Raw genomic sequence first — 27,641 nt, 5'->3', positions numbered from 1 at the left:
AGTCAAAGTCATAGAGCGAAAATTGTTTATAACAAATGTCATACATTTAGACAAGTTCTTTTATTGGTTCTAAGAAAGCACTGTTGAATTAGCACAAGCTGAACGATTGTAAAAATATTCTCCGGTTAAAATTTGTTATATAAAAAGAAAGGTAACTCTATTTGCTTTTGTGTGAAAAGTTGATTTAGGTGTGATACTGGTATCCAATAATTTGTATTTTTTTTAAATTAATGGTCTGCATCAAAGATCCAAATATTTCAGCTTTTCAACAATTGTAGTAAAAAGGCAATGTCCCACTTGTAAAGAAATATATGATTGTAAAATAATATTCGCATAAAAACTTTAAAGTTTTAACTTTAAATATATCAAAAGAAAAGTAACTCTATTTACTTTATGGAAAATGTTGGCCTTTACGGTTTTCCAATTTTGATATTGGCATCTAATTATCTTTGATCATAAAGCAGGATAAGTGACCAAAGAATCGTAAAAAATAAATAAATTCGCGACATGTTTCATTTGTCAAAATTACGAGATGGCTAACTTGTGTTTTATAGATGTATAGACATCTATTTTTCACTAACACGCACTTGTTGGAGGCAGCTATATATCACTGTGTGGCCTTCAACAATGATTTCGTAGGTAAAAGTTAACCGCAATTTTTTTTGTTTTTGAAAATAAATATGTGTGTTTAAACGCTCAACAGAAGTTTAAAAATCAAGAATCTACGCAAAAAACTAGCTGAATGAAAAATAAATGAATCCAAAATCATGAAAATGTGAAATTTGTCATTTGGTATTATGAATATTTGATTTATTGGCAAGTGTGCATCAGTTTAAAGTTGTTTGATGTCTTTTTTTTTAAAGTTATACATGTGCATAATACATATATCAAGAAAACGAAATATTAGGCAATACAAACCCCATCAACACCGGTGAATGAACCCAAGTACTCAATAATGTTTAGCAGGCCTTAGAGCAGCAGTGGCATCCGTGGAGGTTGTGCATTGATGATATATGAAGTTGTAATATTTCAAACGGGTACTTGCTGCACGGAAGATGTAAACATTGCCTACATTATATAACTACGCATTATAAAGCTAAATTATCCAATTTCAAAATCATTCCCTTCTATAGAAAAACACTTACCCTTAGGAACAGTGAAACTTGTAAATCGACAATAAACTGAATACGACATGGCTAAAAATTAAAAAGACAAACAGACAATAATAGTTCATTTATAAGAAACAACACACAAAACTAAAGACTGAACAACATGAACCCCACAAAAAACTGGGGGTGATCCCAGGTGCTCCGTAAAAGGTAAGCGGATCCTGCACCACATGTGGCAACCGTCGTGTTTCTCATTTTATAACAAACCCGGTAAATTGCCTGAAGACATAAAAATTGCCTACATTATATAACTAAACATTATAAAGCTAAATTATCCAATTTCAAAATCATACCCCTCTATAGAAAAACACTTACCCTTAGGAACAGTCAAACTTATAAATCGAAAATAAACTGACACGCCATGGCTAAAAATTAAAAAAAACAAACACCAAATAATAGTACATAAGAAACAACACAAAAAACTAAAGACTGAACAACATGAACCCTATAAAAAAAACTGGGGGTGATCCCAGGTGCTCCGGAAAGGTAACCGGATCCTGCTCCAGATGTTGCACCCGTCGTGTTGCTCACTTTATTACCAACCCGGTAAATAGTCTGATTCGGAAGGTCACAATCATGACAAGGGAAGGGGATTGTAGTTACGACGTAGGAAACATATCCGATATCATCTGTGAAAGGTTTATTCCATAACGGTCAACGAACTCGTGATGGCGTCCGTAAAATTTACGAAGGGATGATTTTCAAACTCTTTGTTTGATAGCTTCCTTGTGAACAGCAACCCTCTATCGGAGACATCATGATAGAAAATACAAGCGCGGGAATTTAGTATCAACGGGCAGATACATACTCCGTATGCCGGCGCTGCTGGAATATTGCTACATAGAAATGGAAAGTTTACAATTGGGAAGCTGAAATCCATCTCGTATGTCGTAAAGTTTTGTTTTCAACCGACCCTTATTGTCGATTTTGAGATGTAGGTCAAGATATGAGACAGACTTAATTGTGTTTGTTGTATTGAATATCATTGAATAACCCACTGGCCAGTCTTGAATTATATCCTAATTCTATCCTATATTTTTGGAAAATTTTAGAAATTCAAATATGACGTCACTGTGTGCGCCAACCTCTTCGGCTAATATTGCTGTTACTTTTTATGTACAGGTTGTTTTATGTATTCGTTTTTATTCTGTAGCTAGTCACCACTTCGGAGTTATCATGTATATCTATTATATAGTCATTTTTATAATTTTACTGTTTGCAAAAGTATGAATTATTCTTAATACTAAATATGTTCTAATCCCAGGCAGAAAACCTTATCCGCATGAGGCACTTTGTTTGAAACATTTTGTCATTAATGATCTTCTACTTTGTACTTGTTTTGACTTTCGAACTTTTTTATCTGACCGTCACTGATAAGTCTTGTGTAGACGAAACGCACGTTCGTCTGGCATATTGGATTATAAACCTGGTACATTTTGTTAGCTATTATTTGTGTGTTTCTCTGTCCTATATGTTCACCAATTTATTTGTATTGTAGTCCTGTCATGTAATGTTGTCAGTTTAATGTTATATTTAACACTGTCATAGAGCGGCAGGTTTTGCTAGACACAAGACCAGGTTAAACCCAACCATTTTTTTCTTGAAATGTTCTGTACCAAGTCGGGAAAATGGCCATTTTTATATTATAGTTCGTTTCTCTGTGTGTTACATTTAAGTGTTGTGTTTCTGTTTATCGTAGTTCTCCTCTTATATTTGATATTATTCCCTCAGTTTTAGTTTGTAACCCAGATTTGTTTTTTTTTCTAAATCGATTTATGAATTTAGAACAGCGGTATACTACTGTTGCCGTTATGTATCCTTGTACAACTTTATAATTGAATATACTTCGACTTCCTCTAGCTTGCTGAATATTGACACAAATTGCAACTCTTAAAATTTAGAATGGAAATGGGCAATATGCCAAAAGACAACAACCCGATAAAGGAGCAGAATACAGCCAAAAGCCACCTAGAAAATCCCGCATCTGGAGTTAAGATTCAGCTAGCACCTTAATACAAATGTGTATATGTGCTTGTTTATATAAAAAGTATATAAGCTATGTTCAAATCTTATAGTTGATGTGTTGCCCTCAGTTTTAGTTTGTAACCATGATTTGTTTTCTCTCAATCGAGTTATTACTTTCGAACAGCGGTATACTACTGTTGACTTTATGCATTACCATTTGCTTAATTTGGTTTAATTGGTGAAGGGTTTAGCTAGCTATCAAACCAGGTTCAATTTATCATTTTAACATAAGGAAATGACTTTACAAAATCAAGAATATGACAGTTGTTTACCAGTTGTTTCATGTTTGTGATTCTGATTATAAAATTTGATAAAAAAAAACTCTCCGTTTAAAACTTCCGTTAATTTCGATATTTTTGTCATTTTTTTTACCAAAAAAAATTATAACAGATTACTAAAAAAATGCAAAGAATGTCTGTTTATGATTAGATTTGATGACAAGTATACAATAGCGGTTTCTTCATTTGTGTCAGGCGACCAATCGCAATTTAATATAGAAGTTATATGAGAGTATAATATAATTATATTTAATAATTTTTGACAATTTTTAGATGCAGCTCCTCGAGTTTGGGTATACAAAAATTTCTCAAAAGCCTAAAAACATCTTAATCATATGAACATGAAGTTCACCTTTTAAATGAAGACTGTTCATTGAAATTGTAAGGATCGATCCACAAAATAAGCCGACACTTAACAATAGGATCGAATAATATAATGAAGTAAAACTGAAGAAAATCACGATTTGCTGTTAACAAAAATATTCATCAATCTTATTTAAAATTTGGGTCCTCAAAGTTCTTCAACTTTTACTTGATTGGCTTTCTACCTATTTCGATCTGAGCGTCACTAAGTCTTAATGTAGACAAAATGCGCGTCTCGCGTATAAAATCATTATCCTGGTACCTTTGATAACTATGTACGCCACTGGTTCGATGGCACTGCTGATGGACGTTTCGTCTTCGAATGTATCACCGGCCCAGTAGTCACCACTTCGGTGTTGACATGCATATCAATTATATAGTCATTTTTATAAATTTACTGTTTGCAAAGGTATGAATTATTCGAAAGAATAAAGATTGTCTTCGCCAAGGCATATATTAACTAAACCGTATTTGACACATCTTCGCTAGCCAAGGGTTACGATTCACTCCCGCTCTCTTCACATCTTCGCTAGCCAAGGGTTACGATCCACTCCCGCTCTCTTCACATCTTCGCTAGCCAAGGGTTACGATCCACTCGCGCTCTCTTCACCCTTGGCGGATTGAGATAAAATTTCGGAGACACAAGGTAAGGATTTTTATTGATTGCAGTCAAAACTCGCTGCATCAAATCAAAATGCGCCTATAACATGATCACGTGAAAATGTAGAAAGTGTTTGTAAAAAATTGCCCCGTGTTCTTTGTGCAACAAGCCTTTACATCCTTAAACATACGACTATATTTAGTGAAAACTTGAATGTTTTTAATCAACAAATAGAAGTTCCTGTGTATGTTCCATGCACAAATGCATGAATGTTGACGTATGCTTTCATTTCTGGCTTTACCAAGTGTGTAGAATCTAGACGCTACCGTGTTTTCACCTCCAAATTGAAGAGTGCAAGTGCTACCATTGGTCAAGACTACTGTATTCGGAATTGGCGTGATTTTTATCTTCCGATAGATGGCGCAACATTGTTATCACAAATGTTATCTCAATCCGCCAAGGGTGAAGACAGCGGGAGTGGATCGGAACCCTTGGCTAGCGGAGGAATTTCGGTCCTCATTTCTCTTCAACTTTGTGCGTATTTGACTTTCTAACAATTTTGATTTGAGCGTCACTGATGAGTCTAATGTAGACGAAACGCGCTTAGCATATTAAAGCATAAGCCTGGCACATTTTATAACTTATTACCATTGCACCAAACAACGCGTTAAGCATAAAATATTTTTCTAAACGACTTTTACTAAAAGGGGGTGGGGGGACTTTCCTATGTGTCATATTTAGATATTGAATGGTTATTTGAAAGACAGGTGAATTCAAAAATATGTAATCGGGTAGGTGCTACTACAAATCAGTCTGCAGAAATTAATAAATCTTGGTAATAGTTCCTGACAGATTATATATATTTTTATATCCACACAAACGTATTGACAATTTGACATAAGAAACGATAGGAAAAAAAGTGAAACAAAATCTAATAAATAAATATGGGTCTTTGATAGCAAATGAAAAAGTCAAACGAAAATGGTAGGAGGGGGAAAATACAATATTGGGAGGTTAAGAGGCAATAGACAAAAACAGAACAGTAAGCTGTGCTTGTTAAGCGGTTTGGCTTTCGTTTTTGGTTGAAGGTCGAACGGAAAGCTATAGTTGCTGAACTTGTACGTCGTTTTGTTTCTGGTGGAGAGCTGTTTCATGAACATTATACCATATCTTCTCGTTTTTATATTAAAGAAGATACAATCTAGAAATTGTCAACGAGGGTCGGTTGAAAAAAAAAATTACGACACAAGAGACTTTTTAAGCTTCTCAATTGTAAACTTTCCTTTTCTATGTAGAAACATTCCAGTAGCGCCTGTATACGAAGTATATATCTCCCAATTGATACGATATTCACGGGCTCGTATTTCCAATAATGATTTCCTTGATAGATGGTTTCTGGAGTTTGTTGTTCAACATGTGATTAAACTAATCATATGATTAATTTTAATCAGTCGTTAAACGTTAATCGCATGATAACTAAATACAATGATTAAATGGTCACTAGGAAGCTTTTAAACAAAGAGTTTCAAATTGTGATTTTTACAGACGCCATTACGAGATGGTTGGCCGTAATGGAATATCCGTTTCATAGATCTAGCGGATAAGTTCCTATTGTCGTAACTACAATATTGTCCCCTTTTCACGAATATGACCTACCAAGTTAAGACTTGTTAACGGGTTTGTACTAAATGGAGCACCACGACGATTACCAAATGTGGATCAGGGTCTGCTTAACCTAACAGAGCACATAAGAGCATACCAAGTTCTAAATGGGGTTCATGTTGTTTGGTATTTAGTTTTCTATGTTAAGTTTTGTGTACAATAATTTGTCATTTTTACTTGGCAAATAGTGAAAAAGACAAACACACAACCAATAAGGGACTGTGATAGTTATGTAATTTTATTTGGTTCAAAGTGATCTTTAACAGTCTTGTTACATTTGCTACATCACGCACTTCGGTTTAATTATTCAACGTCGGAAATATCAGCATTGTTCCAAACGTTTATTCCGAAACAACAGACAGTCGCATAAATTCCATTATATTGACAACGATATGTGAAAAAAAACTAGACATGTATATGAGGCCGTTACTAATTTAGGTCTCATGTAGACAATTGTATCATTGGCAATCATACCACATCTTCTTTTTTATATAATAGGTAAACGTGTTAAAAAGGGAGAACAGTTTGTTGTAATCTTATTCTTTAAACAGATAATCATATAGACAAAGCAATTAGGCAAAATTGAAAGACAAGTATACAAAATACGACCACAACACAACAACACATTGGTGGGATGCATAAGTACCGAGCCACACCAAAAGAATACAAGTATTACCAAATATTGACTAATCAGTAATGGTTTATATATCAAATTTAAAAGATAAATAAAGAACAAAAAGACCACATCTTCTTATTTTTATAGATTTTTTGACTGGTCCGTTTGTAGCATATTGCTTTAAAACTTTTGTCACAGGCCAACTTTTTTTTAAATGACAGTCTATATTTACACACTTTCATTCGATCGACCAATTTTGAAGAACAAATTTGTTGTACTCATGGTCACACTATATATGAAATTTGCAACGTGAGGTTAGGCAAACGAAAATCAATTTAAAAATAACCAAGTTAACACCTATTGTCTTTTTTGGCAGATCAACGTTTGAGCTAATTGGTGTAACAATTTGGCTAAAAGGAAATTCGTTTCGGCCAGAAAGGTATTATAAAACAGTTTTAAAAATATATATTAACAGAGAGGCGAAAGACCAGGAGACATTCAAACTCATAAGTCGAAAGTAAAGTGTAAACGCAATGGTTAAAAGAGATAAAGACCAACAGATAAATAATAGTAAACAAAACACATCTAAAGAGTAAGCAACACAAACCCCCACCAAAAAAAGGGGCTGAACTCGGGCAAGAGCAGACAAATACCTGCTCCACATGTGGCACCCGTCATCACGGTTGCTCATGTTAGCACAAACCAAGTAATAAATATAATTTTGAAGGTCACGTGTAGTCATGTTTGATAAAGCACATTCGTTTGCCAGACAATATATGCTCCTTGATCTCCAGTAAGGTCGAAGTTGGATAACGAGTCTTAACAGCAGCAAATGACATTTTTAAACTAAGTACTTAGTGAGGATGTAAAAAAAACAATTGATTGTTCTAAACACTGCTTGTGGCCCTCAATTTAAAGCTTAAAGACTTAAAAAAACATAATCTTGTGAAACTACAAACTACTTTTTACTTAAATGGTGTAAAGCCTTTAGTTTTATTCTTAAGATCAAATTATTTACTAGTAGTCCAAATATAATATTGACCCGCCAATGTTTAGCCAAAATGATAGCATACTCTTGTGATTAAATCCAAGTATCTTGCGTTCGTTTACTGTATCAACAGGTTTTCGGGCGACGTATATGCAAGGTTTTTGTTGGGGTTCATGTTCCGCCAATTTTTTATTTTTCAGTGAAGTGTTTTGTGGACTAAATATTGTCTTTTCTCCATATTTCTTTTTGGTCATCTTGTTGTCTAATATCATTGGCAGTATTATGTATTTATACCTCCTCCTTTTTTTCTTCTTATTCATGTTGTGGTTGTTGTTTCAGTTCTATTCTAATGAAAACTCATTTTTGTCTGAATATATGGGAAAAAATCACTAATAATTATGTATTGCTGATGATACTTTCAAATACATGTTTTTCACACATTTCATCTTTTCCTATGAAATTGAAAGCTGCCGACCGTAAATTATACCTTGATTCTCTATCATAATTTCCGTTAGTGCTTTCCTTTGGGTGTATATTCACACTATTGATTTACTAATCTGATCAGTCAGTTTAATAATAATCTGGATATAAATATTAAGACTTCTGGTTTAAATAGTCGTCATGGCATGAGGTAACAGTTCAGGTCATGGAAAGTTCACTTGCTTTTCTATTGACTATACGAAATTTTCTTATTTTCTAACTTGCACGGCGATGAAACTAACATATAACTATGCATGTTCAATGATTTATTCCAAATGTGTCTGCATTCTTGTCAAATCTATTGAAAATTACTTTTGCATCCGAAATATGAAAATAGGCACATAAACACAGACACTTGTTTCTATCCATACGAAGGTCAACTATCCAAAAAACTTCTATTTATATGGATAGCCGACCTTCGTATGCATAGAAACAAGTGCCTGTGCTCATAAACGAATTCTGAAGTCTGTAAACATTTCAATTCATTCATTTTTCATGTAGAGTTTTAATAGTAGAAAGAACCATGGGACATCTCAATTTGTTCAATTTTCCAGAACTTAATTATTATGATTTGATATTTAAGAATAGATGGCGAAAAAAAACATTTGCTGGGGTTTTTTTTCCTTTATGTCGTATTTAAATTTTAAAGATCTACTGCCTCCCAAATTCCACATCCGTTTAAAAAAAAGAACTCATCAAAACAAAGGCTACGACTATCTCTAACAAAGATTGCACTGATGAAAAAATACTGAACTCCGAGGAAATTCAAAACGGAAAGTCCCTAATCAAAAGACAATGGCAAAATCAAATGATAAAAAAAATCAAACGAATGGACAAAGAGTTTATCTACAACCAAAAGGTAGATGCTTATGTTTGCGGGTGATACCTCCCCGAGGGTACCACAAGCTGGGTAGTCAGCACTTATGTCTTAACATTAATTATTATTGATATGGCCATAATTATTAATCAACTGTTTAAAAAACTTCAAATGTCCGAGAAGATTACCTTAGCTGGATTTGGCAAAAACCTGTTGGAATTGTGTGTCCTCAATACTATATATATATTTAAATTCGTGCTTTATTTTACAGTTTTAACCTTTTTCATTCGAGCTTTACTGATGAGTCTTTTGTAGATGAAACGCACGTCTAGCGTATAATATTTTAACCCTGATATGAGTATTTATATAATTTATTTAGACAACTTTGGGTGTTCTGATTAGCTTTTGTTACTATAATATGGTTCGTTTGTTATGCATTTAACGTAACATGTACATGTAAATCCACAATTTCTTTTGACCCAAATGTACTCAATGAAGGTTCTACCAGAATCACTTATCATGTGCTCTATAGAATCGGTATCATATTTTTACATTATACCTACGAAGAACATATACATCTGATATCTTGCATGTGCTTCTGTCGACTTTTCCTTGTTATCAGCAAGACAAGTGTCTGCTGTCATAATAAATATAATGTATTTCACTTAATTTTATTGTTATAACATGTATAAAGCTACATATCATGATGTAATAAAAAGCTAACATAAAGGTATAAGTATTATTTTGAAATTTGTTTATGATTGTCTGTATTATAAGCTTTTATATTTTAGAACTATCTATCTGTACTCAAAGCAAGAAAGAATTGTGCAGAATAATAAGTTATCATCACAAAAAACTGTGTAAATGGTACGGAAAATTTCCATTTGTCAACTGCTATCAGGAAATCTGAGAAAATAAACAACATGCTACCGACACATGCAGCCAGTGCCGGAAATGTTTTTGTTCTTTCGTATGTATTTGTCGCTCTCCAAGACATCACAAGGATCAATGTCATATATATCATCACAAGACAAAACATTATAAAACTATCAATGTCTGCGTGCAATGTCACTGCAAGAGCTAAATATCCTAAAATATACAAATTCTGTAATCTGCTTTTGCCACTGGACGGTTCGAAGGCCAAGATATAGAACAAATGCGCAACACCAAAGACCAGCATACCTGGAATGAAGAGAGCGGTACGAGCCACTAAAAATGCGTCTCCCAGACTGGATGTTAGTAATCCAATGAAAATGAATTTCTTATAGTCATTGTCCATAAGTGCAGACAATTTTCCTTTGACGGTGGACCGCACAAAATATGCCAACGACAATACTGGAAGGATTTTAAAGAATGCGGCGAAGAATGTTATAGGAGGATACCCTATAAAGGGCTGGTATAACACGAAGTATAAAAGAAGTGTCCCATAGAAGGGGTATAGTGTAGGTTTAGGCAGGTATCCTAACAGCTTCGTCTTCATCATATCCATGTCCTGTAAAAATAATAACAATAAATTATTACATAAACTCCTTTGTCCTGATTTAGGATAATTTCTAGCAATTTGATTGGCTGATATTGACGTAATAAATTTCAGTACAATTTTTTTTATTTCGTCAATTTGAATTATCTCCCTTCTAACGTTGACCTAATAAAATTTTTTAAAAATTGGCACATGCAGATAACCACGAGTATATTTGGCGGCTTTATAACCACTTAGAGCATGAGCGGGAACTCCTTATCTTAGTTTTTTAGGTTCTCGATGGGGTTTATATCCTTCGCAATCTTTAGTTTCCCGTATACTGTTGTATGTAATGAAGATTAATTGTACGGGATGTATAAACATGCAGCCTCATCAGTTAAAAAATGGGACGGAATGCCAAGTTTCCAATACGATAAGAACCCATGCAGCCACTTTTTTAGGGGTCCGTTGCAATGCTAATTTATTCCATATGCAATTTACACTCATTTTTCATGGTCTGATCTTTTGTACTTATTGTTAATTAGTTATCGTCCTTGATATGCATGAACCATTTGTCACTGGACAAAAAGCAAACAGTAAACAATCAGTCAGTTTAAAACAAACTCCATATATTCATTTCAAATGTCTGCTTTCGGTCAATTTGTAGATCAAATTTACACGTATCGATGATTAATGATTCTGATGATGTCTTCAAGGTGAACAAGAGATATTTGTCAGCCCTGATTAACGGAGTAATTTATCTAACTGTTCTCAGCGGGGCTCAGTTTGATAAATGTTTGGTTTTCTGAATGTTTGTCTGTTTTTTGCCATGATGATTTTATTTTGTCCTCGACTTATGCTTGAGATTGCCCCTATCTGCTCCCTTTTTGCATTAATCAAGATGTCTCAAGGGGTATTTTTTAAATCTGATTTAAACATCGACTTCATTTGATAATTTAACCCTACTTGCAAGCAGCCAGGGATCAAACGAATTCAACTTCCGTGGACCATTTCTTTTGTGAAGTAATAATGGGTGGCAGAGCGACCGTAGGTTGTTCTGAGAATGATAATCCTGGCAGACAGATATTGGAGCAATATGATTATCGGACCAATAAAGGCCACCGAAATAAGATTCGATGTGAGATTACATTGATAGAAGTATAAGAAAAGATTGCGATAAAAAAAATCATCAATTGCTTATTCTAAATAATGAACCCGGAAATATAGCTTCGATTCTCTATAATATGACAATATCAATAAGTGACACCACTTCATTGAAAACTAAACCTGGTTCTTTGACAACAGGTTGGCAAATACGAGCGAATAAAACGCTTATTGACATAAAATGTTCAGAGTGTTACACAATATCGAACAAGTACCATTTGTTAAAAGTTCTTTAACGTTTGCGCATTGTGCAAATTATTAATCATCAAATTTTTTAATGAATGTTTTGAAAAAATTGTTAAACTACAAAGATATAAAATTTCACCTACCATATTTCAAGTACGGATATCCTTGATATAATGTGTACAATGGGGTGTGTCGACACTCAGACAGACAAAGATAAAATTAATATTTACTCACCTTGAATATATTATCAGCGAATCTATGCAGTAAACTTAATATAATATTTAGTCATGTGGTTGCAAATAAGGTACAAACGAGATTTAAATACATTAATAGCTTTACCTTTCACTTTCAATAAATTGTAAACTAAATCAAACTTAGTTCGGATTGTTATTAAATCGACCTTCATTGTACAAAGCTTACATATTGCACAATTGCGTATTATAAATATTGAACAGGTGTCTACGTATATTTGGCACTGTTTTACTTAAAATTAAACTTGATCTTTCGATCTTTATACATTCATATTTTACGGTCCGTATATAAAAAATTTAAATATACTATGCCATAAATATACCAATAAAATATTAAATATGGATTGTTTCTCCTCTTAGTAACGCTGAACGTCTTCGACGCATCATGTGGATAAATCCATTAACTATTCTCCTTTAAAGGGCATTGCCCTTCAAAATCTGGATAATAAAGTACTTTAGCTTATTCTACTATTCTTATTTGTATGTTTTGTATGCCTACTTAGCTGCGAAGTGTACGTTCTTTACTTTGAAATAGATAGTATTGAAAGACCATACAACAACCCTTATATGTTATTATCATATATATGCATAAAAATGAACAGCAACCCAACACACAGAAAAACACAAGAAATGTATGATCAACTATGCTAAGCGACATATCTTCGGTTTTAAAAATAGTTGCAGGCAAACAATGTAAGCTAGTCCCTCCCCCCTTAATTTTCATTTTTAACCGAGAGTTTTTCGTTCGTTATGATCGATTGTCAAATGTTCTATCGTCAATTATCGATGATCTCATGTTCCATCGAGCTCCATCTTACGAGACTCGATGTCAAGCCAGAAAAGAGACGTTAAATTCGAAGCTTCGTGTAAAGAGAGTACAAACCCCGTTAAGAACCCTTGCAAAAAATCTATGTGTTCCTTTTGTGATTTGTTGCCAGGCTAAATTTCTGTCCCTATTCAATATATCCTTATTTTCCCGTGGCATTCCAAATTTGCCACACTGCCTCTATTACATGACTTATTTTTTGTTTCTAGTTAAAAAAAAATCGTCCTGAACATTCATTATATATTTGCCACTGGACGTTAAGCAACCAACAATCAATCAAGCAATCCATTATCATACATGGCATGGCATGCGACAATCTGTTTCAATCGTATACTTTTCCGAACGAGTGGGTAAGTGTTTTTTCTTCTTCAGAAAATTGACTTACGGGGACATTTTTAAACGTTTTTTATTCTTATATATTCTCTAGTGTACGTTCATCCCACGCTTGAAAATTGTTTATCAATATTTACACAGAATTCTACACCATGTATCAGCAAAAACTGCACGGTTCAGCTACTAAATCTTTTAAGGGGATATCTTTATTGAGATATTCGATGAGGTCGACAATGACAAGATACCAATGGTGATTACAAGTATAAAGAAATTTGAAAATTAATGGGTTTCTTCAAATACTTATTTTATAAAACATCACTTATTTAAAGCAAAACTACTGTATATCATAAATATCTGGTATATTGTGAAGAAACATGTTAAATTAGCCTCTATTGTTTCTATATAAAATCAAATATTTCTAGAATATCATCTATCATCAGATACCAATGCGTCATCAGATAGATAAGCGGTCAATCAAAAACATTTTAAAATAGCAAATATAACGCTCTGCAATCTTACTCGTTTTAACAGAAAAACAAATAATGTACAATAATAAAATTCTACTGCATTGCTATTACTTACCTTTGAATGTCGCTATCAGATATCACCATTACGGCTTCACTGTTCAAGGCTAGCGCAACAATGTCCTTGATTCTGACAACTAACCTGCGCAACGAAGTTACATCAGAAACAATTATTGATTGTACTGGCAGTACCTAACTTTCTCAAATCACATGCTATTAAGCTTTACAAAGTAAGCTCATTTGTCAGCGGTAAAGTTGTAGTTGTCTAGATTATTGATTGAGTATTTCTACAGTTCATATAGATCTTAGAAAGATAAGAACGTGAATAAAATAGCACATGGTATATCATGCTTTGTTGTCTTGTTAATCAATATGTAGGTATGTCTGTTTTGTAATCAGTTACATAAAGAAACTGGATATTTCTTTAAAACTGCATTCAATCAAAGGAGCGTGTCTCAGGTTTCAATGGAAATATTAAATACATGTACTGTTCGGATGTTTTCTGCTCTTTGGTCGGGTTGTTGTCTCTTTGTCGCATTCCACATTTTCATTCTCTATTTACATAACTAATCGTTAAGTAGTTAAATGGTATGTATGTGAATACTTTTATCAACTACGGAAGGTCCTGTTGACATGCTTCTAACTGTATACAAGATCAGTTAAAAAGTTTATCAACGTAAAATATAAAGCTTTATGTTTTAAAGCGCTCTTCTAGCGTATCCTGCGATAATCAATGACACCAAACGCCAAAAGATGGATTGGTGCTGGTCAGATATCTAGCGACAAATATTACACATTTAGGAAGAGATCAGATTAATTATTAGCAATAAATGTAATTTGTAGAATATTGACTGTGCAGATAACATAATGGTAACTAAAAGAATGACGAAAGATACCAAAGGGACAGTCAAACTCATAAATCTAAAAAAAAACTGACAACGCCATGGCTAAAAATGAAAAAGACAAACAGAAAAACAATAGTATACATGACACAACATAGAAAACTAAAGAATAAAAAACACGAACCCCACCAAAATCTAGGGGTGATCTCAGGTGCTCCGGAAGGGTAAGCAGATCCTGCTCCACATGCGACACCCTTCGTGTTGCTTATGTGATTACAAATCCGGTAAATAGTCAAATTCATGAAAGGGAAGGGGATTGTAGTTACGACGTAAGGAACATATCCGATATCATTTGTGAAACGGTTATAGCATAACGGTCAACCAACTTGTGATGGCGTCCGTAAAATTTACGAAGGGGTGATTTCACCATTTGGAACTCTTGGTTTAATAGCTTCCATGTGAGCAGTAACTCTCTATCAAGAAAATGATGGTAGGAAATGCAAGCACGGGAATATCTTATCAATTGGGAGATATATACCCCGTATGCAGGTGCTGCTGGAATGTTGCTAATTAGAAACGGAAAGTTCACAATTGGAAAGCTGAAATCATCTCTTTTGTCGTAAATTTTTGTCTTCAACCGACCCTCATTGTCAATTTTCTAGATGTAAGTCAAGATATGAAGCCGACTTAACTGTATCTGTAGTATCCTTTATCTCAAATTCGATTGGATAGATGCGTTCCACATAGTCACCAAATTTTGAATTGTTTAGTGAAAGAACGTCATCTATATAGCGGAAAGTAGAGTTAAAGGATATTGCTAACTGCTTATCTTTCTTCCTAACAAGTTCCTGCATGAAGTAAGCCTCATAATAATAAAAAAACAAGTCAGCAAGTAGAGGGGCACAGTTTGTTTCCATTGGGATGCCGACAGTCTGTAGAAAAACACGTCCTCCGAACGTAACAAATATTTTGTCAATCAAGAAATCACGCATCTTGATAATATCGGTTTCAGATAATTTTTTGTTTGAATCAGAGTGATTCTTTACAAAGTAGGATTTATCCCTCCCTAAAACAAGATACTTGTATCTACGTTGACCATTCTTTTTTATGAAGCAAAGTTATACCAACTCTTTTAATTTGTCTTTTAGTTTGGAATGTGAAATATTTGTGTAAAGAGAAGTAAAGTCAAATGTGTTAATACTGTTACAAGATGAAAGAGAGTTAGATTGTATGTACTCTAAAAAAATCTTTGGAATTTTTAAGTATCCAGTAACAGTCATTTTTCGGTTGCTTTTTTTTTCCAATGGCGTTTTCAGTTTGTTGAAAAAAGCAAAATGCCAGAATACAAATACAAATGTTAAATTAAAAAAAACTTCCAAGATTTGTGGATCATTTACATCAAAAAGAAAATGTAAGTACAAACTAAATGTTGAATATAAGGGTAAAAGGATAGATAAATATAAAAAGATGTGGTATGAGTGCCAATGAGACAACTCTCCATCCAAGTATCAATTTATAAAAATTAACCATTACAGGTCCAGGTACGGCCTTCAACACGGAGCTTTTGCCTTCACCAAACAGCAAGCTATAAAAGGCCCCAAAAATTACTAGTGTCAAACCAATCAAACGGGAAAACCAACGGTCTTTTCTATACACTTACGAAAAACGAGAAACACCTATGAATCACATAAACAGACGACAAACACTGAACATCTGATTCCTGACTTAGGACAGGTGCATCAATTGCAGAGTCTGTTTATCTAATGATGTATACAATGTATGAAAAAACACTCAGAAGATTATTTGACATCACACGCGACAATGTAATCAGTCAGCTTTGGAGCAAAAGATAAATAATATAAGTATCATAAATTTTCATACGCAATCATCACTAGTTTACATTAATATTAAAACTTGGGGTTTTATCTATCCTCTACATTTATTATACTATTCCGTATGTGTAATTGAATGCTTCACATATTGACAGAACAATTTAGCTTCTAGTTATTCATGATTGCCCTTTTTCTACTAAGTTCTTGATACAAATTTCTTATTTAAGTATAAAAAAATCATACTTCGTGACAAACCACATTGATTTAATCTTAGATCTATGATTCAACAAACAGTCGATAGTTCAATCGATACTGAATGTGACATCCTACTAACGGACTTTTAATTCACAAAGCCGTCATAATGACCTGATGTTATAATCAGTGTGGTGTCCGTCCGTCCGTCCGTCTTAGTATACATTTTTTTTAAATTTTCTCTAATAACTGCTTTCTCTTATATTTTCCATATTTTACCTTAATTTTTATGATAGTCATAGTTTTAAAAGCATATCTGGGAATTTCAACCATCAATAAGAAGGTCGCTGTAGCAAAAAATAAAACACAGAGGTAAAAGATTTGCCTATTATCTCAAAAACTATACTCAAAGAATCGTCTGATCTCTAAAATATGCGCGATTGTGTCCTTCCCTATCATTAATGTTTTGCTGTCTGGATTTGTCTAACGTAGCATGATGCATACAATGTATCTAGTTAATTATTGCCCAAACTGTAAACCCAAAGGGGCACATCTCCTAGAAAAAAAACATTGAATCGTAACTCCCTGTGGATGAACACATACATATATATCTAAAATATGTCCGGAGTATCTGAAAGTTTCATGAAATTTCGTTGTCAGTTTCATGGGAGTTGCTATAAAAAAATTGCTGCAGTAGAATATTTAGGTCAAAATTCTAAGTTCAAAGGGCATAACTCATAGACAAAAATTGAATCATAATTCTTGTCGATATGCACGTCTACATAGAATGTCCTTATCATAAAGTTTTGCAAACTTTGTTTTGTGGTTTCAGAAGAGTTGCGATGTCAAAATGATTAAGTAGTGAAATTGAGAATGGAAATGGGGAATGTATCAAAGAGACAACAACCCGACCATAGTAAAAACAACAGCAGAAAGTCACCAACAGGTCTTCAATGTAGCGAGAAATTCCTGCACCCGGAGGCGTCCTTCAGCTGGCCCCTAAACAAATATATACTAGTTCAGTGATAATGAACGCCATAATAATTTCCAAATTGTACACAAGAAACTAAATTTAAAATAATACAAGACTAACAAAGACCAGAGGCCTCTGACTTGGGACAGGCGCAAAAATGTGGCGGGGTTAAACATGTTTATAAGATATCAACCCTCCCCCTATACCTCTAGCCAATGTAGAAAAGTAAACGCATAACAATACGTACATTTAAAATGCAATTCAAGAGAAGTCCGAGTCTGATGTCAGAAGATGTAACCAAAGAAAATAAACAAAATGACAATTATACATAAATAACAACAGACATGCCAGCTCCAGACTTCAATTAAACTGATTGAAAGATTATGATTTCATCAAATGAATATCAGGCACAATCTTTCCCGCTAGAGGTTTAGTATCATACCATCATAACATATATGAGAAGAACATACCCCGAGTCATACCAACAACTGTTTTTTAATAAATGTGTTTAGTTCCGATGCAAATACCCTATTAGTGAATCAATATTAACGCCAAAATATGCAATCTTAAATGACCTGGCAACAGTATCCTAACTATATCCCTTCTTCATAAGTCTATTTAAACATTTTGTTAGTTTCTGCGGTGAATACTGACATTTTTGTGCTTTATAAAGAATATTTCCATAAAAAAATGGATGTGAAATACCTAAACGTATAAGAAGTCTGCACGTTGAGCTATATTTATGAATGATGTCCTTATACCGATGATAACATTTAGTAAATGTTTTGACTAGTTTGTGATATCGAAAACCCTGGTGTAATAATTTTTCAGTAATACATAAATTTCTCTCGTCAAAATCTAAAACATTGTTACATACACTAGCGAATCGTACAAGTTGAGATATATAAACACCGTAAGATGGTGACAAGGGAACGTCACCATCTAAAAAGGGATAATTAACGATAGGAAATGAAAAATCATCTCTTTTATCATAAATTTTGGTATAAAGCTTTCCGTAAGTGATATAGGTATCAAGATCGAGGAAAGGGCAGTGGTCATTGTTAGTATTAGCTTTATTTAAAGTAAGTTCAACAGGATAAATTTCTTTAGTATACATACTAAAGTCGTCATTATTGAGAGCCAAAATGGCATCCAAATATAGAAAAGTATTATTAAATTTGTTTATCAGATATTGTTTCGATGGGTCTTTGCTGATTTTTGTCATAAATTGTAACTCATAGCAATACAAAAACAGGTCCGCAATAAGTGGTGCACAGTTAGTACCCATTGGAATTCCGATAACCTGACGATATACGGAATCTCCAAAGCGAACAAAAATGTTATCTAGTAAAAATTCAAGGGCATATATAGTATCAAAGCATGTCCAATTGACATTTTTTGTTTTTGTTTATTGCTACTAAAAAATGACCTAAAAGAGTTGGAACATATATTTCACATTCTGACTTTTTAAATGCCAATTTAATTAGGTGGGTGATTTTTTTTTCTTAATGAGAATGTGAGGCAATGTAGTATACAGGGTAGAAAAATCAAAACTTTATTTGACTAAGATTTTAAAGTTAAGGGGTATAACTCATAGAAAAAAATGAACCATAATTTCCTACCCGGCGATATGTGCATCTGCATAGTATGTCTTTATTATCTACAATGATCTTCAATTCTTCCTGAAATTTTGTTGTTTGGTTTCAGAGCCCTGATTTGCATACGATGACTAACACAGAATTGACGGATTGACGGACAGATCAACGAAAACATAATACCGACTAATTATAAAAAAAGATGTAGTATGATTGCCAATGAGACATCTCTCCACAAGAGACCAAAATGACACAGAAATCAACAACTTTGGGTCACAGTACGGTCTTCAACAATGCCGGAGCAAATCCCATATCACATACTCACCTGCAAAAGGCCCCAAAATGACAATGTAAAACAATTCAAACGAGAAAACTAAACAGCCTTATTTATTTAAATTAATGAAGGAAAAACAAATATGTAACACATAAACAAACGACAACCACTGACCTCCAGGCTCCTGACTTGGGATAGGCATGTACATTACACAACTACCGACTAACACAACTTGCGTGTGTATAGTTAGGTTCTTCTGTTTGTAATACATTGATGTACTATTATTAAATAAAAAACTGATACCGTTAATCCGTATAAGCACTCCGATTAAACAGGCACATTTTGTAAATCTTTATAATACAAGCCGCGACAATTACGCAAACGCTTGACATCGACATATATATATATAGAAATGCAATAAATTAAACAAGCATAGCACCATGCAATCGCAAAAATATGTTAGTGAAATGTATCCTAACTAGGTATGGGTTCAACATTTAGGATACTCTGTTCTTGTGTTGACAATTAAAAGAATATCAATGACATTTAAAAATTGCTTGAAAATGATGATAAATTAAAAGAGGACAATGTTCGGCTTGCTCTTTTTATTTCCCGTTTGTAAATTTTCCTTTTCGTGTTGATGATTGAAGTTATTATATATCACCCAATTTCAAAATTCTTTTAAAGAACATATTTTCTTTTGTGTTTGGAAATAAAAACAGTCTTCTTTTTTTTTACCAAAGGTGATTTTATTTACACTTTTGAAAACGGTATGATGTTTGTTTTTCATTTTATTATGCACAAAGCGGCAATCGTCATAAGTAAACTAATTATGACACATAATTATATATCACAAAGTCTGAATTCGTTCATTTCGTTCATGCAATGATGGTAGAGATATGTATCTGCATTTGCATATAAACTTACCTGTTCACCGACTTTATGTACAACTTTCCAGGACCGTGGCTGTTGGTCATTTTTAAAATATTCTTTTGGGTTTTAGGTAATATTGTAACTTCCGGTTATCTCCCTTGCGTCTCCAACATAAACAAATTTTATTCTGACATTTACAATTTAGTGATTATTATAATGTAGATGGGACTGGCATGCACAAGACCTGATATTAACAATGTCATAGACTTTCCACAAAAAATATTGTTGCTCGGGAAAAGCGGCGCAGGTACAATGACAAAATAATATGAAATAAATCGCACCCCCCCTTTTTATATTTTTAGTTGATAATTTAATTTATTTACGTGGAAAATTAAAATAGAAGGGTATCATATTGTTATGATGTGTATAGTTAAATCTTACAGATAAGTAAATAGTACAGATAAGAGCAAGAACATATTTGATAAGCTTAATATATAATAATAAATTACTAATATGAGGCAGGCATAACCTGTGAATGGGGACGAAGTCTGTATGTATTATTTTTTTTAATTCAATCATGTTGATAAAAAAAAAAACGAAATACCGTACGTAACGTTCCCGATTTTGGTTCTGTTGTTAGAGAATTAGCTGTGACGTTCTCTAAGTTATGACGTCATATTCGATGTAAACAAAAGAAACGCTTTCATCAGGTAACGTTTTTTTTCATATCAAACAATTATCAAAATTGAACTTGTATTGAGATCCAATCTTAAATTTTACTAGACTGATAACTATAAAAAAAATTAAAAGTCTCATGCAAACAAGACAGATATCTGCGCAAATGCGGGGAAAACCGGAACAGGAAGTAGATCTGAAAAAAAAAGTTAACGATTTTGAGTTCATTAGTAGAATAAAAAATTCGGGAAATTTTCCCGATTTTTTTTTTTGATTTTTCTAACGTAATTGGGGACTTCGTCCCCATATAAAAAAAATAAACGTAGTGTTTTGGGCAACACAGCAGTTGAGGACAAATAGTTAAATTCACGTTCATAAGCAGTCATAGGCTTCATGTACCAGCTTCAAATTATCTTATTGAACGTCATTGAATCAGGAATAAAACATGAAGTAATGACACAAACTATCACAATTTTATAGTAAATAAATTGTTTCGATTAACATGTTTTATTAGTTTTTAAATATTTTTGATATAAGTATTAACTTAAACTATAATTACAGTTAATACTGATATAATGGATTTTATGATAGAATTCTGCTTCTGTCAGATAATGGCCACAATCAACAAACTGATTATACTGCCATGGATTTGGTATGCATACTAGTCTTAGTAATAGACCACCCCCTCCCCAAAATTTGTTAATTCAGTTTAGCTTTGTCATCAAAACTTTACAGGCCTTGACTGGCGATGCTGATATGAAACTAGGAAGAAGAGCATTCCAATCCTGGATAGTTCTTTGAAAGAATGAGTATTTGTGATAATCACTGGATGCTGATGGAACATGTATCTTCCGAGTTTTATTATCCCTTTGGAACATGTATCTTCCAAGTTTTATTATCCCTTTGGAACATCTTCCGAGTTTTATTATCCCTTTGGAACATGTATCTTCCGAGTTCAATTATCCCTTTGGAACATAGACAAATTAAATTCTTGAACTAAGTTTATGATTAAAATCAATGGAAATAGATTAAGGTTAAAGTATAGATAAAAATGTTTAAAAAGTAACAAGGGACATTTATTACACGTTTCATGGTTTGACTCCTGATCCGATGACATTCAATAATGATTTTAATTATAAATCCAGATGCTGGTTGGTGTAGCTTAGAAATGCCAATTTGGATACTCATCCCCTATGTGGGGTTGCAAAATCAAACACACAAAAAAGTTACGGAAATATGGAGGTCCACTCCCTTTATGCCTGTGACAGAAACCAGTAAAGACATATGGGAAAAAAAACACTTGTCGCTGATGTGTTAAATAGGACAGTTTGCAATTTTGATTCCTTTGAATTGTTTGCATGTTGAATAATTGATTTTTGCATAAAGGAATCAATTTTAAATAATAAAGTTTATTAATATGAATATATTTTTTTATTCAAAGGTAAAACAAGCTTGCTGTATGGTTGGAAGCTAGGGTGTGATTCTGTCATAAAACCAATACCTACAGAGGATTTTAATGTTGAGAAGATTGAACATAAAGGACAAATCTACATAGTATGGGATTTGAGTGGTGCTCCCTATTACCATCCAAGATGGAGACAGTTTTACCATGGAACTAATGGTATATATTTATCTCCATTTTATTTGATAATGAATGATAATTTCACTGATTATCTTCCTGCATGATTAGAGAGGCTACTTAGTGGCAGGTTTAGAATTATATTGTACATAATCTTCAGGAATTGTAGTACATTTGTAAATGATGATATTTTTAGTTTAAAACGTTTTACTAATCCCAAAACTTCAATGTAACAAAATATTGCTATAGTTATACAATGTTTATCACATTTAATACATCAGCAATACACAGATTATATATTCCTTTCAATAATGAATTTACTAGATGTAAAAATATTAGTTAAAACCAAAGAAATAAAAAAAACATTTATGAGCCCTCACTTTGTTTTGGGATATTTTTTCTGACATCCTGACATCACCTATTTTGTATCAAGTCAAAGGAGTCATAACTATTTGAGAATAACAAAAAAAAAAGTAATTGAAATTGATAGATTGTTGTTTGCTTAATGTGCATCAACAACTGATTTTTAATCTTGACATGCAAATGTACATGTATGTTGCTGTACGATGTCAGGCCTTTAATAATTTAAGCTTGAAATATTGTATAGACACTTATCTATTCTTGAAGACTTTATTTTGTATTCTCAAAGTCTGAGTTATTTCAAATTTGTGTTGTCTGTTTGCTCCTGTCTGTATATTACACATCTCATTTAATTCATAATTACTCCCCCTTGTTTTGCAGTGTTAGTTATAGTCGTGGACAGTAGTGATAAAGATGTTATGAAATCACTGAGGGAAGATGTCACCTCCATTCTACAGGAGAGAGATTTAGATGACATTCCATGTGTACTTATACTCAATAAATCTGACATAACTGGTAGGTTTCATTCATAAAAATTCATGAACCAAACAAAACAAAATCAATCATTTATATAAATTTAAATTAAAAAGTAAAATCACAAAAATACTGAATTTAGAGGAAAATCAATTTGGAAAGTCCATAATCACATAAATCAAATAACAAAACACATTAAAAACGAATGGACAAGAACTGTCATAATTCCTGACTTGGTACAGGCATTTTCAAATGTAGAAAATAGTGCCAGGATTAAACCTTGTTTTATAGGGCTAACCCTCTCACTTTAAACTGCTTCTGTCCAATACAAATATTTTTAAAAGTAGACAAAGCTAAGGCAAAGTTAATATCCTTAACTATTATTATGATGGTTGAAAATTTTAGGCTCTTAAAAACTTTTATTTCATTTTTTTACAAACATAAAACCACACACTTCTTCCAAATATGTTCCTTGCACACACAAGGTCAATGTTCAGTTTCAGTAGCAAAAAATATGTTTTATGTTTGAATTTTTACCATATATTCTCTGCAAGGTTTCCCTAGAAAGCTCCATTTAGAACTTCTATAATCAAACAAACAGTGATGATTTAATACCACACATAATTAAAAGTCACAATTTTATTACAAAATTCATCTATTAAGGTGTTACCTAACACTTTAACTAAAATTAATTTGGCTCGTTTAATTTTCTTAAAATTTTGACAAAGTGTAACTTTGAACCTTTGACAAAAATAGATTTTTTTTTAAAATTTGTACCAATCGTTTATTCTGAAAATGACACTGGTTATATAGCAGTTTGACAAGCACTTATTTTGATCATTGAGAAGCTTAAATTCCCTTATGAACACAAAGTCATTAAAACATTCTGTTGATTTTACAGAGTTATCTCCCTGAAGTGTTAGGTACCACCTTAATTCTTCTTCTAAAAGTTTTAAAAAAAATCTATTTTTAGATGAGAAACCAGAAGCAATGGAGAAGACTATAGACTTTCCAAGTTCACCTAATCTTCATGTTATCTCCTGCTGTGCCAAAGATGACAAAAGTTGTAAAGCTGCTTTAGAAAAAATATCTGATGTGTGTAGGAATTCAAAACGTTTAGAACAATAGATGAAGTTTATCGCTATAATCAAAGCACATTGTTTATTATATTGAAAGAACCTTAAAATACTCAATGTATAAGATCTGTAATTTGTCTTTTTAATTAGTTTATATTTCAAATCTATTCAAAAAATTAAAAATAAGTTAAGGGCTCATCCAGAATAAAACACATATGTAAGGCCTTGGGAGGCTTTTTTTACTCCCACTTATCAATTTTGGAACAGCTCCCAAATAATAGTCATCAATGAGTTGTGTATAAATATTAAAGCATTTAGTGTAATCTTTAAACTTAAAAATATTATAAAATAAAAAGATTTTGGTTAATGGAGTTCAAAATGAAGTCTTTTCAACAACTGATGTATATTCATCAAGATACGTTTGTGTTTTTTTGTTTTTTTTGTAAGTTAGTTTTTTTTTTTTAGATTCAGGTACTGGTACTTTTTTTAAATTAGAACTTTTGGCAGATAAAAATGTCTTTTGATTGTCATAGTTAACCCCGCCACATTATTTATGTATGTGCCTATCCCAAGTCAGGAGCCTATAATTCAGTGGTTGTCTTTTGTTTATGTGTTACATATTTGTTTTTCCTTCATTTTTAGCTCACCTGGCCTAAAAGGCCATGTGAGCTTTTCTTATCAATTGGCGTCCGTCGTCGTCGTTAACAATTTTTCAAACATCTTCTCCTCTGAAACTACTGAATGGATTTGAATGAAACTTAGCATGATTGTTCCTTAGATTATCCTGCACAAAGTGTGCGCTTCGATTTTTGATCCGTTAAAAAACATGGCCGCCATTACTTAAAATAGAACATAGGGGTCAAATGCAGTTTTTGGCTTATATCTCAAAAACGAAAGCATTTAGAGCAAATCTGACATGGGATAAAAATGTTCATTAGGTCAAGATCTATCAGCCCTGAAATTTTCAGATGAATCAAACAAACCATTGTTGGGTTGCTGCCACTTAATTGGTAATTTTAAGGAAATTTTGCAGTTTTTGGTCATTATCTTGAATATTATTATAGATAAAGATAAACTGTAAACAGCAAAAATGATCAGCAAAGTAAGATCTACAAATAAGTCAATTTGACCAAAATTGTCAATTGACCTCTTAAGGAGTTATTGCCCTTTAAAGACTTTTTTACAATTTGTTCATCATGTTGACTTACTTTAAAAAATCTTCGCCTTTGAAACTGCTGTATCAATTTCAGCCAAACTCAGGCTAAATGAGTTTCAGAGTTTCAGAGTATCTAGTATAAATTTTATATTTCATTTCCTTGTATGTCAAGAAACATAGCTCCTATGGCTAAAATAGAACATAGGAGAACATGATTTTTTTTTTGGCTTTTGAAGAGAATAGGAATATTTAAAGAACATTTAAATAAATTGAAAAGCCAAAATAATCATTGATGAGAGATTAACCCAAAAAAATTCAGGTGAGCGATTCAGGCTCTTGAGAGCCTCTTGTTTTACATTAATAAGGCTGTTAGTTTTTCTTGTTTGAATTGTTTCACATTGTCTTACTGGGGCCTATTATAGCTGACTATGCGGCATTGGCTTTGCTCATTGTTGAAGACTGTACGGTGACCTATAATTGTTAATGTCTGTGTCATTTTGGTCTTTTGTGGATAGTTGTCTCATTGGCAATCATACCACATCTTTTTTTATATATATATATGTTGAAGTGTATGCAAAAGTGTTAGAAAGAAACAGGACTAAATATTTTGCCAGAAGTGTATAGAGATGTAGGTACAAAAGTTGTTTCAATGCATTGCCTATTAAAGCCTTTGGCCTAAAAAAAAGTAAGAGTTGAAAATATGAGAAACACAATTTTTTATCATTTATAGAAGAAGCCTTGGTGCAAACATCAAAGAGACAGCAACCCAATGACACACATAAAAGACAACTTGAGTGATAATTCATTGTCTAATTACTTCAGTAATCAATTTCAAATCTTTTAAGTTAACAACGGTTTTGAACATTCAGTAATTTTTGTAAACAACTGAAACTAAATCAAACAGTTTTGTTGAATTTGCAATAATATATCAATTTAATAAATTTCATCCTAAGCTAAAGTATAAAGGTTTAGTGTGGTTAAATATTTAAAAAACATCAATAAAATTAGTCAGACCTTCATAATAAACATAAAGCATCTAAAAAAAAATTATTTAAAAAAAAATCCATATTTAATGAAATAGATTTTAAGCTTATTGTACAATTTTGTCTGACCATGTGTGGCATATATTTGTTTTTCACTGTATGTTGCAATTCAGCTTGTACTAAAATGTATGAAAAGCTTTACGTTTACGCAGCATTAACATTAGACAAAGACTTATTAATATTTTGATAACTTATTGAGATCAGGTTGTATTTTATTTAATAATTGTTTTGTTTTACTTTTTTTACATACATGATTTCATTTGTTTTGTTTTAGAGCTATTACACACATTGTTGTCTATTTATATGTATTGTGTAAACATTTTTCAAATTTTATATTAAAATTTCATTAATTTTGTGATGCCAAGTACATAAAGCCATTAGAAACCACCAAAATTATTATAAAGTGCATATGTCTTTGACAAGATTTATCTCACCATAACCTCATTTTTGTTGTTCATCAGTCAGTGTAAAGTTTTCATGGTACAGTAAACAATGGTATATCAGGTGTATGGAATGATTGCAAGTTGAAAAAGTCAATTTAAGTATCTGTTTGTCTGTTTGTCTTTTTCATTTTTAGCCATGGCTTTGTCAGTTTGTTTTAGATTTATGAGTTTGACTGTCCCTTTGGTATCTTTTGTCCCTCTTTTATAAGATTTTTGAAAATATGTATTTATTTGAGAGAATGTAGGAACAGCATACCTATGTCTTGCTTTATAACTCTGTCAAGTCAGACAATAACAAGTAGGTAAAAGTCATCACCAAGTGCTGTTATATATATATATGTGTTTTGGTATAACCTACTTATTTATTTTTCATTATTTTCCCCCACTGATGCACATATGGCTCCAACTCGAGCACCAATCCAACTATTATGTTTAGAGACCTCTTTATGTCAGTTTTCTCTTTATTACATGTATAAATCCAATGTTGGAAGTTGCAGTTGTAACATAATATC

The 27,641-nt window shown here is 32.6% G+C and overlaps 2 protein-coding genes across 5 annotated transcripts; one reads left to right on the top strand and one right to left on the bottom strand.

The window, feature by feature from the left end:
• Nucleotides 1-9,728: 9,728 nt before the first annotated feature.
• On the bottom strand, nucleotides 9,729-13,902 carry LOC134709241 (lysoplasmalogenase TMEM86A-like). 4 transcript variants are annotated; one of them, XM_063569411.1, is made up of 2 exons: nucleotides 13,801-13,902; nucleotides 9,729-10,491 (listed from the first exon to the last, which is right to left on the bottom strand). In XM_063569411.1, the coding sequence occupies exon 2, from the start codon at nucleotides 10,486-10,488 to the stop codon at nucleotides 9,793-9,795; it is 696 nt and encodes a 231-aa protein (XP_063425481.1). In that variant the 5' UTR covers nucleotides 10,489-10,491; nucleotides 13,801-13,902; the 3' UTR covers nucleotides 9,729-9,792. The 4 variants fall into 4 exon arrangements, with proteins under 4 accessions (XP_063425481.1, XP_063425480.1, XP_063425479.1 ...); XM_063569410.1 differs by lacking the exon at nucleotides 13,801-13,902 and adding an exon at nucleotides 12,148-12,273; XM_063569409.1 differs by lacking the exon at nucleotides 13,801-13,902 and adding an exon at nucleotides 12,043-12,159.
• Nucleotides 13,903-20,476: 6,574 nt separating this feature from the next.
• LOC134709240 (uncharacterized) lies at nucleotides 20,477-24,836 on the top strand. Its single transcript, XM_063569407.1, has 4 exons — nucleotides 20,477-20,630; nucleotides 22,440-22,619; nucleotides 23,319-23,453; nucleotides 24,385-24,836. Exons 1-4 carry the CDS (start codon nucleotides 20,546-20,548, stop codon nucleotides 24,537-24,539), a joined length of 555 nt encoding a protein of 184 aa, XP_063425477.1. The 5' UTR covers nucleotides 20,477-20,545; the 3' UTR covers nucleotides 24,540-24,836.
• Nucleotides 24,837-27,641: the final 2,805 nt, after the last annotated feature.

Source organism: Mytilus trossulus, chromosome 3 (genome assembly GCF_036588685.1).
Source record: "Mytilus trossulus isolate FHL-02 chromosome 3, PNRI_Mtr1.1.1.hap1, whole genome shotgun sequence".
Taxonomy (NCBI): Eukaryota; Metazoa; Mollusca; class Bivalvia; order Mytilida; family Mytilidae; genus Mytilus; species Mytilus trossulus.
The sequence above is the reverse complement of the archived record's forward strand: the minus strand, read 5'-3'. Positions and strand labels throughout refer to the sequence as shown.